The following is a 26,976-nucleotide window of genomic DNA, read 5'->3' as shown; positions in this document are numbered from 1 at the left end:
CAGAGACACTTTGATATGAGTGGCTATTCATCTGTATGAAATTGCTCACAGTAATCTTTAGGCCTTTTTAACTGCATCAATAGTTACTGACTATTTAGTGTACATTTGTACTTGCACTGTAACACTTAAATTGACTGGTGCGGAACCCCTCTGATTGCATTATATAATTTGTGTTTAAATCAAATTAAGGGCCAAGGCCAAAGATAATGATATAATAGTTACAACTTCATTCTTTTCCTAACTCTCTTTTACTTCTTTCCTATTGGTGGTATCGAGCAGAAAGCCAGGCCTGTTTTGCTGGCTCTGCTGAATGTGAAAATATTGCTGGATTTCATTGATGAAGTGCATCTGAAATTAAAGTTTCTTATCTTGGAAGGTAGTGAATCTCTAGGATTCTCTCCCTATGAAGGAGACGGAGGTTGAATCATAGTATATATTTTAAGGTGGCGATATATAAATATTTGAGCAATAAAGGAACTAAAGGATATGGGGAACTGGCACAGAAAAGGAGTTGAGACAAGCACAGATCAACCAGGATTATACTGAATGGCAGAATTATTGTGCGGAGCTAGGTGGGCATACTTTTAACTTTATGTGTTCTTCATCAGTACTTAGCCTTACATTAACCACTCGCCATTTTATTTTCAACAACTTCATACACTCAAAAGGTATTTATTTTATCTTATTTAGAGGTACACTGTGGAACAGGCTCTTCCTGCTCTCTAAGCCATGCTGCCCAGCAACTCTGATTTGATCCAAACCTAATTACGGGATAATTTACAATGATTAATTAACCTACCTGGTGGGTCTTCATACTGTGGGAGGCAGCCCAAAGATAACCAATGCTTACCATGCGGTGGGGGTGGGGGGGTGCGTACAAAGACTCCTTACATAGGGTGCTGGGATTGAAATCCAAACCGCAACCCCCTGGGCTGTAATAGCATTGCATTAACTGCTATGCTGCTATGCACAAGATGCAGGAGGAACTCAGCAGGCCAGGAACCATCAATGGAAAAGAGTAAACAATCGACATTTCAGGCCAAGACCCTTCACCGGGACCGAAATGTTAATTGTTTACTCTTTTCCATGGATGCTGTCTGGCCTGCTTAGTTCCTCCAGCATTTTGTGTCTGTTGCTTGGATTTCCAGCATCTGCTATGCTGCCACGCCAGATATCTCTGTTAATACATTTAAAAGTTGCAGTATGAGGAATCAGTTCCTTAATTATTATCTTGAGAACCTTATTTCTTTGCTTGGATAAAACATATCAATCCTTTCAATTATGTCTTATGTTTCTTCAGTTTCACAAATTGTAAATCAATATTGTGTCTGTAATTACCTTAAATTAGCAACTATAGATCTGGGCAAAGTGCTTTGAATTAAAAATAGAAGGAAGCCATTTCTCAAAGATTTTATATTATACATAGCTGGTAGAGCAAAGAAAACTTAATGAACTGAGATGAAATGCAAAGTCCATGAATACCATTTGACCTTATTTGAATTAGCAGTTTTGACTTCCGAGTGAAAAATAACATGAATTCATCAATCTCACATTTCCAGAAGTCATTTGAAAGCAGACAGTATAATTTCAGGCCAATGACACTGTAACCAGACTATTCTTTGGTTTGTTTCATTGCCCCTCCTCGTCAGAAGCATGAATCCACCAAATTTAATCTTGATGTATCTGTTAAATTGCTTTTAGTTTCAGAGGGAGAATTGTCTTCAGGATTAAGAAAACAGATTGTTTTCGATGGAACAGGTTTTTTTCCTCTCGTATTTCCTGATGTGTGTTTGCCAAACTAAGTAATTACTTTAGCCAAGATTCATATGGGCAACTGGTCCCAGAATTATGCTAAAGTTTCAGGATGCCCTTGGGGTGCATGATTGCAGCTTCATAATGACTATTTCTCTTGAATTATTCTATATCCTTGTGGAAAGTGGCAGATTTCAAATTTTCATTCGTGTAGCCAATTGTGGATTTTATCAGAGAAGCAGATTGAATCTGTTGTTTTGTGCTGGTATGCACATAGAACATCATCAAGGGCCCCCACCACCCAGGCCATGCTCTCTTCTTGCTGCTGTCATCAGAAAGAAGGTACAGGAGCCTTAGGATTCAAACCACCAGGTTCAGGAACAGTTACTACCCCTCAACCATTAGGTCCTTGAATCAAAGGGAACAACTCCACTTACCCATCACTGAAATGTTCCCACAACCTAGAGACTCACTTCCAAGGACTCTTCATCTTATGTTCCAGATACTTATTGCTTATTTATTATTATTACTTCTTTCTTTTTGTATTTGCACAATTTGTTGTCTTTTGCACACTAGCTGGACACCCAAATTTGTGTAGTCTTTCACTGATTCTTTTATCGTTACTATTCTATGGATTTTGCCTGCAAGAAAATGAATCACACGGTTGTCTATGGCAACATATATGTACTTTGATAATAAATTTACTTTGTACTTTGAACTTTATCAAGTAATGACTTGGTGAAGTTTCTCAGCTCATATATTCAAGAAAGGTAAATTCATTTCCTGTTGATTATTCTGTCTTTTTAGCTGTGAGATGAAAAGGTCCTAATAGTAAACACATTCCTGTAAATTTAGCTATAATGTTCAATTTCCTCTTATTCTACTCAGAAATACACCAAATTAATACCACTAATGGCAAAACCATTTTTTAATTTATCAAATCAGTTTAGAAAATAGGAAATGTGTAAAAAAAAAATTCAAATAGGTGTTAGAAAATAATGAGATACTCAGTAATGGTGTAAATTGAATATGAACAATGGAAAAGGATGCAGAAGTATTCCTTTACCAAAGGAAATAGCAGAATAGATCACCCAAGGTGGTATTGCTTAGATGGAAAAGTAACATTGAACCTAACTGTTTTTCTATTTGATTATAAACTGTTGGTGTTTTATATTATAAGAAGGTTTAGGAAGATCCGTAATGGTAGTGTAGTGGTTAGCAGAACGCTTTGCGGTACCAGCGAACTGGGTTCGATTCCCACCGCTGTCCGTAAGGAGTTTGTACGTTCTCCCCATAACTGTGTGGCTTTCCCATGGATGGTCTGGTTTCCTCCCACAAAGATGTACCTGTTAGTAGATTCATTGGTCATTGTAAGTTGATCCATGATTGGGCTAGGGTTGAATGGGAGGTTACTGGATGACGTGGAAGGGCCTACTCCATGCTATATCTCAATCCAATCCAATCCATAAATTTAGCTAATATACGTTATCATATTGAATGTGTTTCCTGGTGGTTCCATTTTTATTTTCTTTTAACACTGATCATTTTAAATAGCATACTGAACAGCACACTGATTGTGTTCACAGTACGCTGCAACATACTTAAAAGTGTTCACTCTGCAATTTATTTTAAGTGGTTTACTGAGGTCAGTGTCCCTTCTATGCTTCTCTCCATGTCTTAACATGCTAACAGCGTACATTACCTTTGGATGATATTGCAAATTTATTTAAAACTGAAGTTACTAAATTGCATAGCTTCATGTTGGCACATGCTCTAAATATAAATGCAGGAAAATGTAATTAATCTATTGATTTTAAGTAAAGAGTGTAAGGAGTTAATTATCTTGCAGTGTGGTTTCACAGCTAGGATTAAGTGATTAGGTCATGAAGATGCATTTGACTGTAGTCATGAGCCCTGTACTTGATCAGTTAGATTTGAGATGCACTAAGTTTTCTTGCAATTTCTCAGACTACATAGAGGGAGTCCACCACTAATAATGCATAAAGGCTACTGCATTGTGAGAGGAAGGGGAAGATGAATGTCCAATGAGAGGGGGCAAAATGATCCGGAGCATGCATGCTTCCCATCTCAGTTGATTGATCAACTACTGTCACAAACATTCTTACTCACTTGAGTATGATTCTGGCTCACAGACAGGGATATCAGATAATCTCCCCTCTTTTACTCCTATGTTCCCCTTGCAGTTTATATACGGGGGGACGGGGGGGTGGGGGTGGTGTTGGTCAGGGTAGTGGAGAGAGAAAATGAGTGGAGTAGAGAGGGATCCAGGTGCATTACTTCAGGAACTCAAAAGTTATCGTGTATCTGCAGAAAGTAGTTAGAAAGGTAAATAGTATATTAGACTTTAAAGGGGGTTGGAATTTTGAAGCGGGACGTTTTGTTGTAATTATACAGAATGTGGGTGGGGCACCTGATGTTCAAGTTTGGTCCCCTTTTCTAAGGATTGCAAGCAGTCTAGAAATCTGTTTGGCTGTTTACAGATGAGAAGATTGTTCCAACAAAAGCGGGTGAGAACACGTTAGTTACGTATATTTTTTTGGGGGGGGGAGGTTATAAAAATAAAGGATAATTTTGTTGATCTTGGGGGGAATGACAGATGTTTACACTACAGTGAAAGTACTGAGGGGAGTATGAGGGGGCATAATTTAAAACTCAGAAGTGTAAAAAGATTTTATCTCACACAGAGTAGTGTATTTCTGGAATTCTGCATATTGGAGGTTGTGAAGAGCAGATCACTGGGGTTATTTAAAGGCGAGATAGATAACATTTTGAAAGATTGTGCCATGGTCTTGGCACAGAAGAGCATTTGAGACCTGGAGCAGATCAATGATTCCATTCATGGCAGGTCAGGCTCGAATGGCCTAATGCTGTTGTGATGTGTATTTGAGATCTCTGCTAGGATGAGAAATGCAGTTGTATAATATGCTGGTCATCAGTCACACCACATTATACTCTCTTTCTCGCCTAGCTGCATTTACACAATAACACTTACTATATATGTTCATAAAGCAATTTCAGTGTGAAATAGATGATGATTTGAGTTCATAACACAAAATGTTAGTATGCAGCTGCAGCAAGTAGTTTGGAAAATAGAAACATAGAAAACCTACAGCGCAATACGGACCCTTCGGCCCACAAGTCTGTGCCGAACATGTCCTTAACTTAGAATTACCTAGGCTTTACCCAAAGCCCTCTATTCTTCTAAGCTCCATGTAGCCATCCAGGAGTCTCTTAAAAGACCCTATCGTATCCGCCTCCACCACCGCTGCCAGCAGCCCATTCCACAAACTCACCACTCTCTGCGTAAAAAACTTACCCCTAACATCTCCTCTGTACCTACTTCCAAGCACCTTAAAACTATACCGTCCTACGCTAACTCTTTCAGCCCTGGGGAAAAGCCTCTGACTATTCACACAATCAATGCCTCTCATTACCTTGTGCACCTCTATTAACTCACCTCTCATCCTCCTTTTCTCCAAGGAGAAAAGGCCAAGTTCACTCAACCTATTCTCATAATGCATGCTCCCCAATCCAGGCAACATCCTTGTAAATCTCCTCTGCATCCTTTCTATGGTTTCCACGTCCTTCCTATAGTGAGGCGACCAGAATTGAGCACAGTACTCCAAGTGGGGTCTGACCAGGGTCCTATGTAGCTGCAACATTACCTCTCAGCTCTTAAACTCAATACCACGATTGATGAAGGCCAATACACCGTATGCCTTCTTAACCACAGAGTCAACCTGCATAGCAGCTTTGAGTGTCCTATGGACTCGGACCCCAAAATCCCTCTGATCCTCCACACTGCCAAGAGTCTTTCCATTATTACTATGTTCTGCCATCATATTTCACCTACCAAAATGAACCATCTCACACTTATCTGGGTTGAGCTCCATCTGCCACTTCTCATTCCAGTTTTGCATCCTATCAATGTCCTGTTGTAACCTCTGACAGCCCTCCACACTATCCCCAACCTTTGTGTCATCAGCAAATTTACTAACCCATCCCTCCACTTCCTCATCCAGGTCATTTATAAAAATCACAAAGAGTAAGGGTCCCAGAACAGATCCCTGAGGCACACCACTGGTCACCAGCCTCCATATGACCCATCTACAACCACTCTTTGCCTTCTGTAGGCAAGCTAGTTCTGGATCCACAAAGCAATGCATCCTTGGATCCCATGCGTCTTTACTTTCTCAATAAGCCTTGCATTGGGTACTTTATCAAATACCTTGCTAAAATCTGTATACACTACATCTATGGTTCTACCTTCATCAATGTGTTTAGTCACATCCTCAAAAAATTCAATCAGGCTCATAATGCGTGACCTGCCTTTGACAAAGGCATGCTGACTATTCCTAATCATATTATGCCTCTCCAAATGTTCATAAATCCTGCCTCTCAGGATCTTCTCCATCAACTTACCAACCACTGAAGTAAGACTCACTGGTCTATAATTTCCTGTGCTATCTCTACTCCCTTTTTTGAATAATGGAACAACATCCGCAACCCTTCAGTGATCTGGAACCTCTCCCGTCCCCATTGATGATGCAAAGATCATTGCCAGAGGCTCAGCAATCTCCTCCTTTGCTTCCCACAGTAGCCTGGGGTACATCCCGTCCGGTCCCGGTGACTTACCCAACTTGATGCTTTCCAAAAGCTCCAGCACATCCTCTTCCTTAATGTCAACATGCTCAAGCTTTTCAGTCCACTGCAAGTCATCCCTACAATCGCCAAGATCCTCTTCCGTAGTGAATACTGAAGCAAAGTATTCATTAAGTAGCTCTGCTATTTCCTCCCGTTCCATACACACTTTTCCATTGTCACACTTGATTGGTCCTATTCTCTCTTGTCTTATCCTCTTGCTGTTCACATACTTGTAGAATATCTTGGGGTTTTCCTTAATCCTGTCCGCCAACGCCTTCTCATGGCCCCTTCTGGCTCTCCCAATTTTATTCTTAAGCTCCTTCCTACTGGCCTTATAATCTTCTAGATTCATATTATTACAGAATTTTTTGAACTTTTCGTAAGCTCGTCTTCTTGACTAGACTTACAACAGCCTTTGTACACCACGGATCTTGTACTCTACCATCCTTTCCATGTCTCATTGGAATGTACCTACTCAGAACCCCACGCAAATATCCCCTGAACATTTGCCACATTTCTTCGGTACGTTTTCCTGAGAACCATCTATTTCCAATTTATGCTTCCAAGTTCCTGCCTGATAGCCTCATAGTTCCCCTTACTCCATTTAAACATTTCCCTAACTTGTTTGTTCCTGTCCCTCTCCAATGCTATGGTAAAGGAGATGTGCTGTCCCACTGAGGGACCTGACACCTGACCAGGTTCATTTCCTGATACAGTACCAGATCAAATACAGCCTCTCCTCTTGTAGGCTTATCTACATATTGTGTCAAGAAACCTTCCTGAACACACCTAACAAACTCCACCCCATCTAAACCCCTCACTCTAAGGAGATGCCAACCAATATTTGTGAAATTGAAATCTCCGACCACAACAACCCCGTTATTATTGCTCCTTTCCAGAATCTGTCTCCTTATCTGCTCCTCGATGTCCCTGTTACTATTGAGTGGTCTATAAAAAACACCCAGTAGAGTTATTGACCCCTTCCTTTTCCTAACTTCCACCCACAGAGACTCTGTAGACAACCCCTTCATGACTTCCTCCTTTTCTGCAGCCGTGACACTATCTCTGATCAACAGTGCCACGTCCCCACCTCTTCCGCCTCCCTCCCTGTCCTTTCTGAAACATCTAAAGCCTGGCACTTGAAGTAGCCATTCCTGCCCCTGCCAAGTCTCTGTAATGGTCACAATATCATAACTCCAAGTGCTGATCCATGCTCTATGCTCATCTGCTTTGTTCATGATACTCCTTGCATTAAAATAGACACATCTCAAACCATCGGACTGAGCGCGTCCCTTCTCTATTACCTGCCTATACTTCCTTCTGTACTGTCTCCAAACTTTCTCTGTTTGTGAGCCAACCTCCCTTTCCTCTATCACTTCAGTTCAGTACCACGACCTCTGGCTATTCTCCTTCCCACTTCAAGATATCGTGGACGCAATTAGAAACATCCCGGACCCTGGCACCTGGGAGGCATACTACCATCCGCGTTTCTTTCCTGCGTCCACAGAATCACCTATCTGACCCCTTAACTATAGAGTACCCTATCACTACTGCCTTCCTCTTCCTGTCCCTACCCATCTGAGCCACAGGGCCAGTCTCTGTGCCAGAGGCACGGCCACTGTTGCTTCCCCCAGGTAGGTCCCCCCCCCCCAACAGTACTCAAGTAGGAATACTTATTGTTAAGGGGGACAGCCACTGGGGTACTCTCTAGTACCCGCTTCTTGCCCTTCCGTCTCCTGATTGTTACCCACTTCTTTGTCTCCTGTGGTCCCGGGGTGACTACCTGCCTATATCTCCTCTCTACCACCTCCTCACTTTCCCTGACCAGATGAAGGTCATTGAGTTGCATCTCCAGTTCCCTAACGCGGTCTCTAAGGAGCTGCAGCTCGACACATCAGGTGCAGATATGGTCGTCCGGGAGGCCGGGAGTCTCTAGGACCTCCCACATCTGACACTAAGCACAGAAAATCGGCCTCACACACATACTCTCTGTCTTCATTTTAAACAGGTAACCTACCTGGCCGTGACCCTTTATCATTGAAGCCCCGTTGAGCCAAAGCCTTCCTACTCTGTTGCCCACTCTGTAAATCTGTCTTCCTTTTAAACTCTCCCCACTGTTCTCACTGGCCGACCTCCATGTGCTTGCGCAGTCGTGCCCCATTCAAACTGCCGAAGAAATAAGGAAGGTGAATAGTATATTAGAATTCAATGTGAGTTGGAGTTTAGAAGTTTGGGAGTGTGTTATCATGCTTCAGCAACTGTAATGTCTTATGGTCTTATAGTTACCATGAGTATTGGTTTACTTGTGTCATTTCGTATCTCCAGAACAAAAATCCAAAACAATGGTTGGGTTTTGGAGGCCATGAAGAAAGTGGAAAAGGAAAGGGCATCTAGCAGGTTACTCGTAAATCTCACTGCAGGTTCCCTCTGATTTCCACATTCCAAACTGTAAATGGAGCAGAATGACAGAGCCGCACACCGCAAAACTCAAAAGACCAGCCAGTAATTACATCACAGCTCTGCAGTGTACTGACGGTGCACAAGTTGCAATAAGCAAAGTTAAATTTGTATTGATATGTTCGGTGCTTTTTGAAGTGACTCTTAGCACCACTCCAAAATTTGCACATGTGTATTTCTCATCAAGACCCCAAATTAAACGTTAGGTCTTTCTGTCTTTATATCAGAGAAATAAGGAAATTATAATCAAGAAAACTAAAGCTGAGATTATGCTTCAATTCTGCAGTTGTTAAATTTTGATTGAATTCAGAATTAAGAGTCTAAAGTTCTTTTGAAATCTTTCATTACTGTTGTAACTTTTCACTTTTCTTATCTCTCAGAAGCATAGCTCTGGTTTGGAAATTATTCTTATCTGCCTGAACTTAGATTCTTGCTTTGATATTTGTGCTTTTTTTCTGATATTTTATTCTGTGGCCTGTAAAGCCTAACTGTTGGTGGGATCACAAAAAGAAGGTCTGCATGTCATGTCAGTGCAGTCCCGTTGGTTCCATGTCACCTCGGTGTGACAAAGAAGGAAACTGCATCTGCAAGCCTGGCTTCATGGGGAAGCAGTGCAATCTCCGCATGCAGCTCCACGAACAGAAGTACCAGAAGGATGTTCAACTAGCACAACCTGCTGAGAGCCCTCGGCGACGGTGGTGGACGACTCGCATTAGTGGATGTCCGCGTGGTGCATACAAACCTGCCACACCCTCTGCCAGTGGGGTAAAAGTGCATCATGCCTCTGTGTGCTGTGGTCTTCATAATTATTGTGTGGATTGAAAAATTCTCACCACAGTTTTAAAATATCATTGCACATTTTTCATAGAGTTACTGTCTAGCTTATTAAGGTTTTACGTTTGGTTTTGAACCCAATGCAAACTGATATGGTGAGACAGCAATGTCCTTGTGTGCTCATTATGCATGTGGTTTATAATCTGCTTTGAGATCAGTTGCATTTATTTCAATTGTAGTATCGTGCCTTCCTTCATCTTTCCTCCTCCAACCACTCCCTGTTTTCACCTATCACCCACCATTTTATACTCCTCCTCCTCCCCCCAGCTTCTTAATCTGGATTCCACCCCTTCCTTCCCAGTCCTGGTGAAGGGTTTCAGCCCAAAACATAGTTTGTTTATTCCTCTCCATAGATGCTGTCTGACCTGCTGAGTTCTTCCAGCATTTTGTGTGCATTACTGAAAAAATGTTTCATTTGCTGGGAGCACGGTGCTACGTTAAGTGAACTTGGACAAGCGTAGTACAATTCCTATAGAGTAAGATGCTGCAAAATTGTTCTGCTCGTGCAGGGTGTGACAAGGCAAGGGTCATAGGTGTTGGAACTTTGTAGCTGCTCGATCAACAGACCAGCAGATGAACAGGTGAATAGAATAGATATTAAAGTTCATTATATGTAATGTCATTTATGACCATTCTAAGGTTAGTTTGAAATACTAGCTATAGAGCAATGCAAAGGCCTAAATTCTACTCCTTCCCATTTGCCCTCATCTGGCCTGTGCTGCCATCCATTCTGATCATGGCTGACCTGGCCGAGGCCTGAACTTCTCGCTGTGTCAGTTCTACATGGCTTTTGGTTCTCCTTTGATTTCCAAACATTTACCTAGCTTCCCCTCAAGTACCTCTGGAGTTCCTGCCTCTGCAACCCTTTGGGGAAGAGCATCCAAAGAACTGTCACTCGCTGGAGAAGGAGTTCCTACATACCTGTGTTAAATGGCTGCTCTCCTCCCTTCCCCCATTTTATACATTTGTTCCCTTCTTTGAGACTCAATTTAGTGGAAGTTTTTCAACATCCACATCATCACGCACCCTTTGGATCTTGTATATTTCAATAAGATGACTCCTTGTTCTTTTAAATTCCAGAAGTATTGGTCAAATTATTTCAGCTGTTCGTGATCATACAACCCTCTTATTCCAACCCTCTTTTTTTGTGATACAGTATGGTAACAGGCCCTTCACCCAATACACCCATGACCCCAATTACTCTACAAACCCGTACTACTTTGGCACGTCGGAGGAAACCCATACAGTCACAGGGAGGACGTACAAACTCCTTATAGACAGCAGCAGTGATATTGAATGAAGGGGCGAGCTTGGGTTAGGGTGACAATTGGCCCAGTCCTGCCCTTATTTTCTTTTGTCATTATGACTGATGTTACAGTCCTTGTCATGGAGTAATAAAGTGCTGAAAAAGGGTGCTTGACACTTGATCTTTGTGTTTATAATTGTGGTTCAAAGGTCACTATGTTAAAGGTAGTGCTAAGGAATCCTCAGCAAATGGATCAGGAATTTTTAAAAAATATATACCTTGATGAGTCTGCCCGGAACACCCAGGCCCTGAGTGCCAATCTGTTTAGTGACGGAGCTGGCAAGTTTTACCCTCCCATAACTAGCTGACAGCAATGGGATGTTCTCTTTCAAAGGCAGCAAATAAATGAAGTTTGAATCTCTGCAACAACAAAAAGCTAGTGGTGTTTCTTTACAGTTTCTCTGTTGTGTGGTTTAAATTAATATCACCCTTAGGAAATAACATGCTGTTTAAGGTTTGAGTAATGCAGCATTTTTCATTTATAAAGATTCTTCGAAAGTACCTGAATTTATAAATGTATCACCTGCACTAACTACTTTTATAGGGCATTTTATTCAGTCTCACTGGAGTGAATAACGTAACAAAGCAAGTGATTATAGGCACCCTATACAATCTAAACTTCTAACATTAGTCAGAGAAATATCTGGTGATAATGCAAAATTAACAATTATATATGAACTGGTCAGATCTCATCCTTTTATTCACAATGCACAACATCTGGACTGGCATGCTTATGTCTCAAGTCAAATTTACTGCTTTTAATTAAACCAGCCATTCAAGGTATTACATCCTCAGTAAAAGTGATTTTTATTTGTATTTGTGTTACTCTATAAAAAAAAAAGTGCAAAATTCTTGAAGTGTTGTACCTTAAGGTCATTGGGATGTTTAGCTTTTGCCTGGAGAAACTAATTGAAATATTTGGAAGTTTTTGTTGCTTGCAAGTTTGAAAACTTATGCTTTTGCATGGTGTGGAATGAATTGGCATGTCGAAATCGCAAAGGAAGTAGGGTACACAATTGAAAGCAAATATCAATGAAATGCCAATGTAATGTCTGTTTAATGATTGATTCTGTTATCTAAAATGTTGTGCAGTTAATAATGAACATATTTTACAAGTGAAGATACAAGGAATGTATTTGACAGGTATATTCTGCATACTTTGACAAACGTATTCCCCACTAAAGAGTACAATTGCAATGGCTAAATTCATTGATGTGCCGCATTCATTTCTAGAGTTACAATGATACCATTGAGTGGGATTATGGATGGCGATTCACAATGAAATGCCTGCTGATTATCCTCTGATCTTCAGCATCTCTTCAACTTCCATATCTGTGAACTGCAGTCATTTTAAAACCAGTGGCTTAAGCTGTTAGTATTTTGTATCTCTGAAGTGACTGCCTGTGTCAAGGGATGTAAAATGTGATGACCCTAAAGTGCACACTAGCCACTGATGTGCACGTACGTTCCCGCAAGTATGATATATGCCTCAATTGCACTCCTCAATCTCCCATATAAGCAAGCAAGTGTTCTTCCAGTGAACCACCGGTAAAGGTAATATATTAATATATTAATATATTTTAATATATTCAAATAAAAGATATACAAATTAGGAGCAGAAGATTGCACGGCCTCTTGAACTTGCTCCTCCGTTCAACAAAATTATGGCTGATCAGATTGTGATCTCATTTCAACATACCTGCCAGCCTCTAAGTTATCAAAAAATCATAGAAACACAGAAACCCTACAGCACAATACAGGTCTTTTGGCCCACAAAGCTGTGCCGAACATGTCCCTACCTTAGAACTATCTAGGCTTTACCCATAGCCCTCTATTTTTCTAAGCTCCATGTAGCCGTCCAGGAGTCTCTTAAAAGACCCTATCGTTTCTGCCTCCACCACCGCTGCCGGCAGCCCATTCCACGCACTCACCACTCTCTGGGTAAAAAAACTTACACGACATCTCGTCTGTACCTACTTTCAAGCACCTTAAAACTATGCCCTCTCATGCTAGCCATTTCAGCCCTGGGGAAAAGCCTCCGACTATCCACATGATCAATGCCTCTCATCGTCTTGCACACCTCTATCAAGACACCTCTAATCCTCCGTTGCTCCAAGGAGAAAAGGCCGAGTTCACTCAACTTATTCTCATAAGGCATGCTCCCCAATCCCTATAAATCTCCTCTGCACATTTCCTATGATTTCCACGTCCTTCCCATAGTGAGGCGATCAGAATTGAGCACAGTACTCCAAGTGGGGTCTGACCAGGGTCCTATATAGCTGCAACATTACCTCTTGGCTCTTAAACTCAATCCCACGATTGATGAAGGCCAATACACCGTATGCCTTCTTAACCACAGAGTCAACCTGCATAGCAGCTTTGAGTGTCCTATAGACTCGGACCCCAAGATCCCTCTGATCCTCCACACTGCCAAGAGTCTTTCCATTAATACTATATTCTGCCATCAAACTTGGCCTACCAAAATGAACCACCTCACACTTATCTGGGTTGAACTCCATCTGCCACTTCTCAGCCCAGTTTTGCATCCTATAAATGTCCTGTTGTAACCTCTGACAGCCCTCCACACTATCCCCAACCTTTGTGTCATCAGCAAATTTACTAACCCATCCCTCTACTTCCTCATCCAGGTCATTTATAAAAATCACAAAGAGTAGGGATCCCAGAACAGATCCCTGAGGCACACCACTGGTCACCGGCCTCCATGCAGAATATGACCCGTCTACAACCACTCTTTGCCTTCTGTGGGCAAGCCAGTTCTGGATCAACAAAGCAATGTCCCCTTGGATCCCATGCCTCCTTACTTTCTCAATAAGCCTTGCATGGGGTACCTTGTCAAATGCCTTGCTAAAATCCATATACACTACATCTACGGCTCTACCTTCATCAATGTGCTTAGTCGCATCCTCAAAAAAATTCAATCATGCTCTTAAGGCACGACCTGCCTTTGACAAAGCCATGCTGACTATTCCTAATCATATTATGCCTCTCCAAATGTTCATAAATCCTGCCTCTCAGGATCTTCTCCATCAACTTACCAACCACTGAAGTAAGACTCACTGGTCTATAATTTCCTGTGCTATCCCTACTCCCTTTCTTGAATAAGGGAACAGCATCCGCAACCCTCCAATCCTCTGGAACCTCTTCCATCCTCGTTGATGATGCAAAGATGATTGCCAGAGGCTCAGCAATCTCCTCCCTTGCTTTCCACAGTAGCCTGGGGTACATCCCATCTGGTCCCGGTGACTTATCCAACTTGATGCTTTCCAAAAGCTCCAGCACATCCTCTTTCTTAATATCTATATTCTCAAGCTTTTCAGTCCACTGTAAGTTATCCCTGCAATCACCAAGCTCCTTTTCCGTCGTGAATACTGAAGCAAAGTATTCATTAAGTACCTCCACTATTTCCTTTGGTTCCAAACACACTTTTCCATTGCTCTTCACATACTTGTAGAATGCCTTGGGGTTTTCCTTAATTCTGCCCGCCAAGGCCTTCTCACAGCTCCTTCTGGCTCTCCTAATTTTATTCTTAAGCTCCTTCTTGCTAGCCTTATAATCTTCTAGAGTCATATCATTACCTAGTTTTTTGAACCTTTCGTAAGCTCTTCTTTTCTTCTTGACTAGATTTACAACAGCCTTTGTGCACCACGGATCTTGTACCCTACCATCCTTTCCATGTCTCATTGGAACGTACCTACTCAGAACCCCATGCAAATATCCCCTGAACACTTGCCACATTTCTTCAGTACGTTTCCCTGAGAACATCTGTTTCCAATTTATGCTTCCAAAGTTCCTGCCTGATAGCCTCATATTTCCCCTTACTCCAATTAAATGTTTCCCTAACTTGTCTGTTCCTGTCCCTCTCCAATGCTATGGTAAAGGAGATAGAATTGTGATCACTACCTTCAAAATGCTCTCCCACTGAGAGACCTGACAACTGACCAGGTTCACTTCCCAATACGGTACCAGATCAAGTACCAGATCTTGTAGGCTTATATACATATTGTGTCAAAAAACCTTCCTGAACACACCTAACAAACTCCACCCCATTTAAACCCCTCACTGTAGGGAGATGCCAATCAATATTTAGGAAATTGAAATCTCCCACCACAACAACCCTGTTATTATTACTCCTTCCCAGAATCAGTTGGGTTTTCTTTGAAAATTTTCAGTTGATCAGCTTCCAGTACACTTTGAGTTTCAAAAGAGTTCCGGGAGTTACATAAGAGAAAGAAAATATTCACATCATCTCTGTCTTAACTGGGCACCTCCTTATTTTTTCATGTCCAAGTTCTTAGATTCTCCAACCAGAGGACACATTTGCAAAGATATGTCAAGCAGTTACAGAGGATGTTTCAGATAGTGGGAGAGTCTCGGACCAGAGGGTACAGCCTCAGAATAGAAAGGCATCTCTTTAGAACAGAGATGAGGAGGAAGTTCTTTTGCCAGAGGGTGGTGAATCTGTGGAATTCATTGTCACAGCCAGCCAAGTCATTTGGTAATTTAAAGCAGAGGTTGATAGGTTACAGGTAGAAGACAGGAGTATGGGGTTGAGAGGGAAAATAGATCAGCTATCATCGAATGGAAGAAAAGACTTGATGAACAGATTGGTCTCATTCTTCTCCGATATCTTATTGTCTTACAGGACAAAACAATTGGGTAATAGCAAGTTATTTTAAGCACTTACTTTATAAAGCTGGGTAGAGGCAAGCAAAATGTGTGATAACTGCAGGAAAAAAGGGGGATGCAGTTAGCTTCCTGCTATACAGTGGTATGCAAAAGTTTGGGCACCCCGGTCAAAATTTCTGTTATTGTGAATAGCTAAGCAAATAAAAGATAACCTGATTTCCGAAAGGCATAAAGTTAAAGATGACACATTTATTTAATATTTTAAGCAAGATTAATTTTTTTATTTCCATCTTTTACAGTTTCAAAATAACAAAAAAGGAAAAAGGCCCTAAGCAAAAGTTTGGGCACCCTGCATTGTCAGTACTTAGTAAAGCCCCCTTTGGCAAGTATCACAGCTTGTAAACGCTTTCTGTAGCCAGCTAAGAGTCTTTCAAGCAACACACATCAAAGTTACTGGTGAATGCAGCAGGCCAGGGGGCATCTCTAGGAAGAGGTACAGTCAACGTTTCGGGCCGAGGCCCTTCGTCAGGAGTCCTGACAAAGGGTCTCGGCCCGAAACGTCAACCATACCTCTAACTAGAGATGCTGCCTGGCCTGCTGTGTTCACCAGCAACTTTGATGTGTGTTGCTTGAATTTCCAGCATCTGCAGAATTCCTCGTGTTTGCATAAGAGTCTTTCAATTCTTGTTTGGGGGATTTCTGCCCATTCTTCCTTGCAAAAGGCTTCTACTTCTGTGAGATTCTTGGGTCGTCTTGCATGCACTACTCTTTTCAAGGTTCAAAATTCAAGATTCAAAAAACTTTATTGTCATTCTAACCATACATCAGCTCTGCAGGGCAGAATGAGACAGTGTTTCCCAGGAGCAGTGCAATCATAACATAACAAAGCCAACATTAAATAATAAACATAACAATAAATAGTAAAACACAACAGCCACATGTCAGTTAAAATCAAGTTATAAGTGTCCAGTGCAAGTTAAAAGTGTCCAAAGCATAGTCAGGTAGAGCAGCTATTTAGCAGTCTGACTGCCTGTGGGAGGAAGCTGTTTAGTAGCCTTGTGGTTTTAGTTTTGATGCTCCTGTAACGTCTGCCCGATGGCAGAAGAACAAACAGTTCATGGAGAGGGTGTGAGGTGTCTTTAATGATGTACCGTGTCTTCTGGAGGCATCGACTCTGAAAGAGGTCTAGGACAGAAGGTAGGGAGACCCCAATAACCTTCTCTGCTCCCCTAACCACCCTCTGCAAGGCTTTTTTGTCGACAGCACTGCAGCAAAAGGTCAGCACCTTTATAGATTTTGAGATCTATCCACAGATTTTCGATGATGTTTAGGTCAGGCGACTGTGAGGGCCATGGCAAAACCTTCAGCTTGCGCCTCTTGAGGTAGTCCATTGTGAATTTTGAGGTATGTTTAGGATTATTATCCTGTTGTAGAAGCCATCCTCTTTTCATCGTCAGCTTTTTTACAGACAGCCCAAGAATCTCACAGAACTAGAAGCCTTTTGCAAGGAAGAATGGGCGAAAATCCCCCAAACAAGAATTGAAAGACTCTTAACTGGCTACAAAAAGCATTTACAAGCTGTGATACTTGCCAAAGGGGGTGTTACTGAGTACTGACCATGCAGGGTGCCCAAACTTTTGCTTCGGGCCCTTTTCCTTTTTTGTTATTTTGAAACTGTAAAAGATGGAAATAAAGAAGTAATCTTGCTCCAAATATTAAAGAAATGTGTCATCTTTAACTTTATTACTTTTGGAAATCAGGTCATCTTTTCCTCACTTAGCTACTCACAGTAACAGAAATTTTGACCAGGGGTGCCCAAACTTTTGCATTCCACTGTACATGCAATTATTCTTATTTGCTTTTCTATATGTGTGTGTGTGTGTGTGTGTGTTAAAAGCTTGGGGTGAATATTTGTCCCTGGTCACTTGGCATAAAAGCCAGAACAATTGAGTATTGTACTCCAAACTTCCGGAAATTCAGAAGCTGCAGGTTGTAATACACATTGAGCACAAGCGGCAATGGATAAATTCCTATCCTCTTATTTATACCTGCTTAATTATCACACATTTTGCTTATTTTTCCCCTTTAAAATTCCTGAATCTTCCTTAATAATGAAACTGCCTACATCATTTGTCATTTCCTACTTCTCCCTATGGTTTTGCAGTAGGCAACTCGTCACCTTTATTACTGGCTCAGTTGTCTTGTGTATCTATATGGGAGATTGAGAAAATACATGCATATCTTCGTGTTAACAATGTGTTTCATCCTAACTGAAGTTCCAAGCCATTGAGGCACTCATTTAGTGGTAGAGAAAATCTATCTATAAACAAAATTACTTGGGCTAATTTGACTGCAAATTCATAATTCATCTTATCCATCAGCCTCAAAAACATAACTAAAGCCTAATTGTGATAGGCTGAGTGAATAACAATTTAAATATTGAAATTTCACTCTGATTATTTAACATTATTATAGTCTGTTTCCAAAATGTGCAATGATTCACAATATAAATGGAATATTACAACCGTTTATCAATAATATTTTCCTTAGAGAAAAGCATTATCATCTAACTTCATGGAATAGCATTGTAGATCCATTAGTACTGTGATAGAAGTCGTACATTGTTCAACACGTTATACATGTTCTTTGGTAAGAGGAAAGAAAGCACCCAAGCAATTGGGAAAAGCTTAAAGGGCAGGCCTCGAACCTTATCAACCAAAGTACTGTAACAAAAAGAAATAAAAAATGTAACTCAAGCCATGAAACTTTGACCTCACTTTATGTTTGAACTTTGTTGTGTTATGGTGTAGAATTGCTACCCTACCGACAGAAAATAATAACGCTTTGCACATAATATTAAGCTATGATGCTTTAAAAAGTAATTTATTTCTCATACATGGGAGATTGACTTACATTTATTTAAACTTTTTTATCAATCAGATTTGTCAAGTTGGCCCAAAAACAGGAATAATTTGAACACATTATTATGATATTAACAAATTGATTAACACATTGGTTATAGTAGTGGGCAGATAATTATCAAGAGCATGAATCTCCAATCTAAATCAGCAGCAGTAAAGCATGGTTTAAGCAAATGCATGCTTCTTAAACAAAATGTGTGGTACTGGTTCATTGCAGTTTTATTTCATTTCCTAGCTATTTAAAAGTGATTTATTCTGCTGACTAATTTTACAAATCCTTATGGAGAGCTGCAGATTCCATCGTTGAAAGTTAAGGTTTTGGCTTTGTTAATCTTTGATGCATTTTTACTTGTATCTTACAGAGTTCAACTTATTATCTCCATTCTTCAAGGGGCTGTGTACCTTGTAATTGCAATTCTTTTGGATCCAAATCTTTTGACTGTAATGATAAGGGGCAATGCAAATGTCAGCCTGGAGTAACAGGTCTCAAATGTGACAGATGTGCTGTTGGCTTCTACAGCTTTCAGGAAGGAGGATGTATCCGTATGTAACTTCATTTTGTTACTTTTTCCAGAGAAGCATATGTATAATTAGCAGTATAACGCTTTTGGAGACTAATAAGTTAATTCTTTGATCATTATATTCTTAAAAATATATGCCATAATATACCAGAATACTTCATAATGTGTTTGATAAGATCTAGTAATTGAAGCTCTGCACCCCCTTAATGTAGGCTGGTTAAGTTTCAAAAGGTATTGGAATCTGAGAATAGGAATGTACTGTATATTGGATGAAGACCAGTGTTCATACAGTGGATAAACACAAACACTGAAAGTTTGAACCAAATAATCTGTTTTTCTAAGTAAGTCTGTGGCACTGTTTCTGTAATTAATAGGATTTTTATAGTCTCAGCTTTTGAACTGGGATTGTTGCCCTGGGAGTGATGACAAAAGGTTATGAAAATGTGGCCAGTGTTAAGTGTTATCATGACAGCTAAGGATCAGATTGCATATCTGTCCTTTTGTTGAGGGAATATTGATGGAGTTTGGATCCCAATAAAGGAAGAGGGCTACGTTATTTTAAGAAAGTGACTCATTTCAATAAATACACTACTGCTTAATCTCTAAAACTTCCATGGCATCAGTCATTGGCAAATTCAGCACGATGGCCGAATGAGTTTATGTCAACCACAATGCCCACCCAGCTCGTCTCAGTATCTTGTGATTGATCCATATCCTGTTCCTCCATGTACCTATCCAAGTGTTTATTGAATGATGCAATTGTATCTGCCTCAGCCACTTCCTCTGTTAACTCATTCCCTATCCTCGCTAGCTTACATGTGGAAAAGTTGCCTTTTAAATCTTTCCCCTCTCATGGTAAACCTGTGCCCCCCTGTCCTGCGGAAAACACTGTTAACATCCATCTTATCAATTGCTCTCATAATCTCTAGAAATTCACCTCGCATTCTCTTGTGCTCCAAGGAATGAGGACCTAGTCTTGTTTGTAAGTTAAGCGCTCATGTCCTCTCACCATCCACTGTTTGCTGAGCTCTTTCCAGTTTAACCATGTCTTTGCTACAACAGGATGACCAAAGCTGAGCACAGTACCCCGTGAGTTCTTACCAAAGACTTGTATAACTATAATCTAATATCCCCATACTCAAAGTGCTGACTAATGAAGTCCAACATGCAAAACACCTTTTACACTGCCCTGTTTACATCTGATAATACTTTCAACAAATATGCACTTGTACTCCCAGCTCCCTCTGTTCCAGAGTGCCCTGCCATTCATGGTCTAAGTGCTGCACTGGTTTGACATTGCAAGATGCACTGTCTCAGACTTTCCTGTATTAAAATTCTTCTGCCACTCCTCCGCCCACCTCCCTAACTGATGAAGATGCCCTCTGCAGTCTATGTTAGCCTTCCTCAGTGTCAACCACACCTTGTAATTTCTATCATCCACAAATTTACTTATCAAGCCTTGTGCATTCACATCTAAATCATTTCCGTAAATAGTGAATGGAAGGGGTTCCCAACACTGATTCCCCCGCGGCACACTGCTAGTCACTGGCCTCCATTCCGAGAAGCAACCTTCAGCCACCGATTCGATATTGGCCTCAACCTCAGGGCCAATATCGAATCCAACTAACTACTTCTCCCTGGATTCCATGGAACTTCATCTTGCAGACCAGCCTTCCATGCGAGACCTTGTCAAAAGCCTTGCTGAAGTCCAGCTGGACTTCCCTGCCTGACCCTTCACTCCGAAGCTTTTACATTACCTCTTCAAAAAAAAAATTCTAAAAGATTCATCAAGCATGACTTTTGATGCACAAAGACACATTGACTCCTCCTACTCAAACTCTTGTCTATCTAAATGCTGTTAGATCCTGTCCCTTAAAATTTCCTACAGTATCTTTGCCACCACTGCTGTCAGCCTAGCCTGTAATACCTCAGCTTATCCCTTTGCCATTCTTAAACAGTGGAACAACATAGACACTTGCCAGTCTTTGGGAACTTTGCCAGAGGCTAGTGATGAGGCAAATATCTACGCAGGCCTGAGCAATTTCTTCTCTAGCCTCCCACAATGTCTAGGGATACCCATGGTTAGGCCCTGGGACATCCTCAGACTCTGTGGTAAGCTAAAAAAAAAAAATGAAATTAGTTAGCGAAAATTAGTTATACAGGGGGTGGTGGGGTGGTGCCAGGAATGGTGGTAGAAGCAGATACTTCGGGAAAATTTAAGAAACTCTTAGGCACATAGATAACAGAAAAATGGAGGGTTAAGTCGGAGGGAAGGGTTAGATTTTTCTTAGAGTAAGTTAAAAGGTTGGCACAACATTGTGAGCCAAATGACACCTTGATTTGTAATGCTGTAAATACCATCTTCCCTGGTAATAAGAACATCCTCTAAAATATCCCCGCTTGTTTCCCTTGTCTCTTTTGCAAGCATGATTATCTTTTCTGTAAACACTAAGGAGAAATATTGGTTAAAATTCCAACCCATCTCCTGTGGCTCGAGGCATAAGCAGCCCTGCTGATCTCTGAAGGGACCTTCTTTCTTCCTAGCCGCACTTTTATTATGATCGTATTTGAGATTTTCCTTCACGCCACCTGCAAGATCCATCTCATACACTTATTTTACCCTCCTGGTTTCCCACTTAACTGTATTCTTAATATTTTTGTACTCTTCAAGAGATTCACTCATCCCTTCCTCCTCTGCCCAATGTATTCTTCCTTTTTCTTGACCAGAGCCTCGTTATACCTCTTGTCATTCATGGTTCTTTAAAATGTCAGATCGTTATTGCATGCTGATTGAAGTTCTTTGGGCAGAGATTCTTTTTACGTGTGCTGACTCTGTAGATCAGACGTTCTCCACATATGTCATTGCCTCTCACCTAAATTGTTATTTATACCACAAGAAAAATAATGAAACAAGGCAAAATTTGAAACTGTAGTGGAAACTGAAGGAATAATGCCCCCAGCTTTCATAGACCAAAGAGATGAAGACAGTGTATTGATGAAAAGGCTTTGGCAGTGATTTCATTCTTCACACTAGCTGTCTTTTCAATTTTGATGTTACCAGCCATATGCAATGTTCTCATAAGCTTTTTGCACGGCCATTAGAATCAGGACAGGAGGTTAGGGGTGCTTATGGTCATAATATGATATAATTTTGGGGTGCATTTCAAAAATAGCAATTGAAGTAGTGAATGTTTTTAATACTTCTTTACATGAACTAGAGTAAGTGATACCAGGAAGAAAATACATTTGCAGTTTATTGTAGATTATCTTTTTTTTAAACGTGTATAGATGGCATTTGTTCTTTCAGTTCAATAAAAAGTGCTCTGAAGTGTAGAAATGAAGTGATCTACCGATCAGTTAAGAGGTTAGTAATACAGAGCAATTCCCTTGAAATTAAGCTGTGGGATAATACACTTATTTGAAAGGCATTATTCTACCTTAAGAGGCATTAACAAATTATCACAAGCACCTTTGCTGGAGAAATTGTGACAGTACGTTTTTAGCATTTGATTGCAATAAAGCAACAACATCATGTGAAGATCAAATATTATATAGAGTTGTAGGGCCATAGTGGCCTGAGCTTCAGGTGCTGGGGCACAAAATTACAGATTTTTGTCGAGATTTCTAGTTGATATTTTGGGCCAAGACCCTTCATGCCAAACGGTTTTGACCCAAAATGTCGATTGTTTATTCCTCTCCATAGAAGATGCCTGACCTGCTGAGTTCCTTCAATATTTAGAGTGTACTGTATTACTTTGGATTCTCAGCATCTGCTGAGTGGCTTGTGTTTTTGAGTTTTCTAGGCTGTGTTGGGTGCTTGGACAGCAGTATATAAAAATTGAGATTAATAGATACCTTATTGTATTGCAAGGTTTTAGATGACTTTGTAAATCATTATTAGTAGCATAATGAATAACTGGTATGTCAATTACTGCATTAGATTACTTGAAATCGATTCTCTGATATCTGCTATAATTTATGTTAGTGGTCTCCTGCTGTTGTATCCCATCCACTGCAAGATTCGACGTGTTGCAGTCAGAGATGCTCTTAGACCATAAGATATAGGAGCAGAAGTAGGCCATTCAGCACATCGGTCTCCTCTGCCATTCAATCATGTGCTGATCCAACTCTTCCAGTCATCCCCAGTCCCCTGCCTTCTCCCCATACCCTTTGATGCCCTGGCTAATCAAGAACCTATCTACCTCTGCTTTAAATGCGCCCGATGACTTGGCTCCCACAGCCGCTCTTGGCAACAAATTGCATAGATTTACCACCCTCTGTCTAAAGTAATTTCTCCGCATCTCTATTCTAAATGGATGTCCTTCAATCCTGAAGTTGTGCCCTCTTGTACTAGAAGACGTGCCCTCCTGTCCTCTTCTGCCCACCACTATTGTAATGCATGGCTGTTTAAGTTATTATTGGCATCCTGTCAGCTTGAACCAGCCTGGCCATTCACCTTTGTCCTCTCTCATCAACAGGGTGGTTTTGCCCACAGAACTGCCACCCACTAGGCATTTTTTGTTTCTTGCACCATTCTCTGTAAATTCTAGAGGTATTGTGTGGGAAAATTCCAGAAGATCAGTTGTTTCTGAAATACTCAAACCACCCTATCTGGCACCACAATCATTCCATGGTCACAATCACTTAGATCACATTTCCTCCCCCATTCTGATGTTTGGTCTGAATTACAACTGAACCTCTTGATCACGTCTGTGTGCTTTTATGCTTTGACTTGCTACCACGTGATCTGATTGGCTGGTTAGACATTTGCATCAACAAGCCGATGTATAGGTGTGCCTAATAAATTGGCCACTGAGTGTACATTGCTTAGATGTTGTATTAAGACTTTTCTGCCTTTGGCTAATTTCTGATTTGGTGGCACTGTCAGCACAATTGCATGTTCATTGTCATTGTCATGGATGGTAAAATCATGACTGTAAGCACATTGCTCACAAAAATATAAATAAAAATTCCATTGTAGTTTCCATTTTATTACTTATAAATTATTTCCTCATAAATGTGTTATCTAGAAACAAACGGTATTTATGTTATAGATTAGAGATGTTAATTATTTAATTTATATATAATTTAATTCATTTTTAAATATCTTTATGTGCATGCAGAGTAATCTTGAGAAACTGATCTGATTTTATTTGCTTTGTTTCACCCTAAGAATGTGAATGTGCCCATGTCGGCAATCATTGCGATTCAGAAACTGGCCAGTGTATCTGTCCTCCAAATACAGTGGGTGAAAAGTGTGACAAGTGCGCGGCGAATTTCTGGGGTCATAACTTAATCAGTGGATGTAAAGTAAGTTAACCTATAAATCCAGATATCACAATCAATAGAGGTTCTTACAACAAAATACATAGACACCATGTGATTTTGCATTTATATTAATAATTTGCAGTATATACAACAAAGAAAATTTTCAAATCTTTCAATTTATAAAAGAAAAGTTTAGACTTTCAAGTAACACACACAAAATGCTTAAGCAACTCGGAAGGTCAGGCAGCATCTATGGAAATGAATAAATAGTCAACATTTCAGGTTGAAACCCTTCTTCAGGACTGGAAAGGTAGCGGGAAGATGCCAGAATAAAAAGGTCGGGGGGAGAGGAAGGGTATCTGTGGAATTCTCTGCCACAGGAAGCAGTTGAGGCCAGTTCATTGGCTATATTTAAGAGGGAGTTAGATATGGCCCTTGTGGCTAAAGGGATCGGGGGTATGGGGGGAAGGCAGGTAGAGGGTTCTGAGTTGGATGATCAGCCATGATCATACTGAATGGTGGTGCAGGCTCGAAGGGCTGAATGGCCTACTCCACCTATTTTCTATGTATGACTAGCTAGAAGGTGATAGGAGGGCTGGAGAAGAAGGAATCTGATATGAGAGGAGAGTGGACCATGGGAGAAAGGGAAGAAGGAAGGGCTGTAGGGGTAGTTGATAGGCAGATGAGGAGAAGAGGTAAGAGGCCAGAGTGAGGAATAGAAGAAGAGTGAAGGAGGAGGGAAAAAATAACTGGAAAGAGAAATCAACGTTCATGCCATCATTTTGGTGGGTTCCTGCATGGAAGATGAGGTGTTGCTCCACCATACCTGAGGGTGGCCTCATCGTGGCAAAAGAGAAGGTTATGGACTGACATGTCGGAACAGGAAAGGGGATAGGAATTAAGATGGTTGGCCATTGGGAATTTCAGCTTTTAGCAGATAGAGTGGAGGTGCTCAGCAAAGCAGACCTTTTTATTTTGGCTTCTTCCCCCTTATTTTCAGTCCTGAAGAAGGGCCTCGGGCTGAAAAGTCGACCTTTTATTCATTTCCATAGATGCTGCTTCACCTGTTGAGTTCCTCCAGCATTTTGTGTGTATTGCTCTGGATCTCCAGCATCTGCAGAATCTCTTGTGTTTAGACATTAAGGTATTATTGTTCTCGTGAGAGAGATACACCTTCCCATTTAAGTTCTGAGCTGATGGATTGCAATGACTTACACCCAGATCTTTACTCACTTTGTTCTAAGAAACTTGATATTATCAAATATTTTGAGTAGCTCAAGTGAATTTTCCTCTTGTTATATATTTTGGCTTAATATTTGAAATAAATTACAGAAAATGCTGGAAACCTTCAGCAGTTTAGACTGAATCTCTGGGAAGAGAATTAGAGTTAACATTTCAGATCGAAGGTCCTTTGTCTGAAGTAGGAAAGGAAGAACTGAGTAGGAAATAGTTTTCAGTCACAGAGAAGGGTAGGGATGGGCAGACAGAGGAAATCTCTTGAGAGTGTGAGACCAAATGAGTTATTCCTCAAACTTGTGTTGGGCTTTTGAAAATTGCAGGAGTCCAAAGATCAGAGTGGGATGGGGAGCTAAAGAGGCAGGCTCAAGGTCATTCCTGGTGTCTGAATGTGGGTCCTCTACAGAGCAATTGCCTCATCTGCATTTGTTCTCTCCAGTGTAGGAGAAACCATAGTGGAGTTGAAGCTGGCATAAATTGGGAAGACTGATAGATTAAATGAGGAAGCTGGTAGAATGGCAGACCTGTTCTGGAGCAGAGGATGGAAACCAGAGGAGCATGAAATAGATGAGATGAGGTCCAGTACTCCATCTGAGTGCTTCCAGTATTTTCAGTATTTATTTCGGTTTTCTAGCACGTGTGTCTTTTGCTATTTTCTTCTGCTTTATATGTGGCAACCATTCTACAGGTGTAGTTAATACTGCCTTTGGGAGGATTGGGTGGCCAAGTTTGGAAGCACAAATTTGCACCATACTATTCTTTGAACAAAGCTCCTTTCATTAAATTTCTCTCTCACTTATTGTACTTAATTTCATACATGTTGTTTACTATTGCAAGAATCTGGAGTTCCAAGAATAAAAGGGCTTAAATGTATATCAAATTATGCTTCAAAGCCATCGAAGGATTAATAAAATACAAGAACTGTGCTGAGAAATTTATGCCCAACATGTAGGACTAAATGTGATCATGTAGTTGTGTCAGTACATTGTATTCTTTCAGCACGCTGGATGAACTCAGCAGGTCGGGCAGCATCAGTCAGAAACGATGAGTTGACGTTTCGGGCCAGAACCCTTTGTTTCTGACTGATGCTGCCCGACCTGCTGAGTTCATCCAGCGTACTGAAAGTGTTGCTTTGATCTTTTACAGCATCTGCAGATTATTTTGTGTTTACATTGTGTTCTGTCCCTTGTTGTCACAGGGAATACATGCTGACATGGCCATATCCAACAAATTTATCATAACCATCCAGACATGAAATTCTGAGCATATATTTCAACTATTTTTATCAATCCATATTTTTGAATACTATTTTGCTTTAAAACTCAACAAAAATTCTAATATTTTTATGTCTTAATAGAACTACTTTACC

At 40.7% G+C, this 26,976-nt stretch overlaps 1 protein-coding gene across 3 annotated transcripts in view; it reads left to right on the top strand.

Moving 5' to 3' along the window:
* Window positions 1-26,976, top strand: part of lama2 (laminin, alpha 2) — a 399,772-nt gene that overhangs the window by 233,754 nt on the left and 139,042 nt on the right. For all 3 annotated transcript variants that reach the window (XM_072251541.1, XM_072251540.1, XM_072251542.1), the window contains 2 exons: window positions 18,945-19,125; window positions 24,277-24,413. In XM_072251541.1, coding sequence (XP_072107642.1) covers window positions 18,945-19,125; window positions 24,277-24,413 — 318 coding nt within the window. The remainder of the gene's footprint in view (window positions 1-18,944; window positions 19,126-24,276; window positions 24,414-26,976) is intronic.

This window comes from Mobula birostris, chromosome 2 (assembly GCF_030028105.1).
Source record: "Mobula birostris isolate sMobBir1 chromosome 2, sMobBir1.hap1, whole genome shotgun sequence".
Classification (NCBI taxonomy): Eukaryota; Metazoa; Chordata; class Chondrichthyes; order Myliobatiformes; family Myliobatidae; genus Mobula; species Mobula birostris.
The sequence above is the reverse complement of the archived record's forward strand: the minus strand, read 5'-3'. Positions and strand labels throughout refer to the sequence as shown.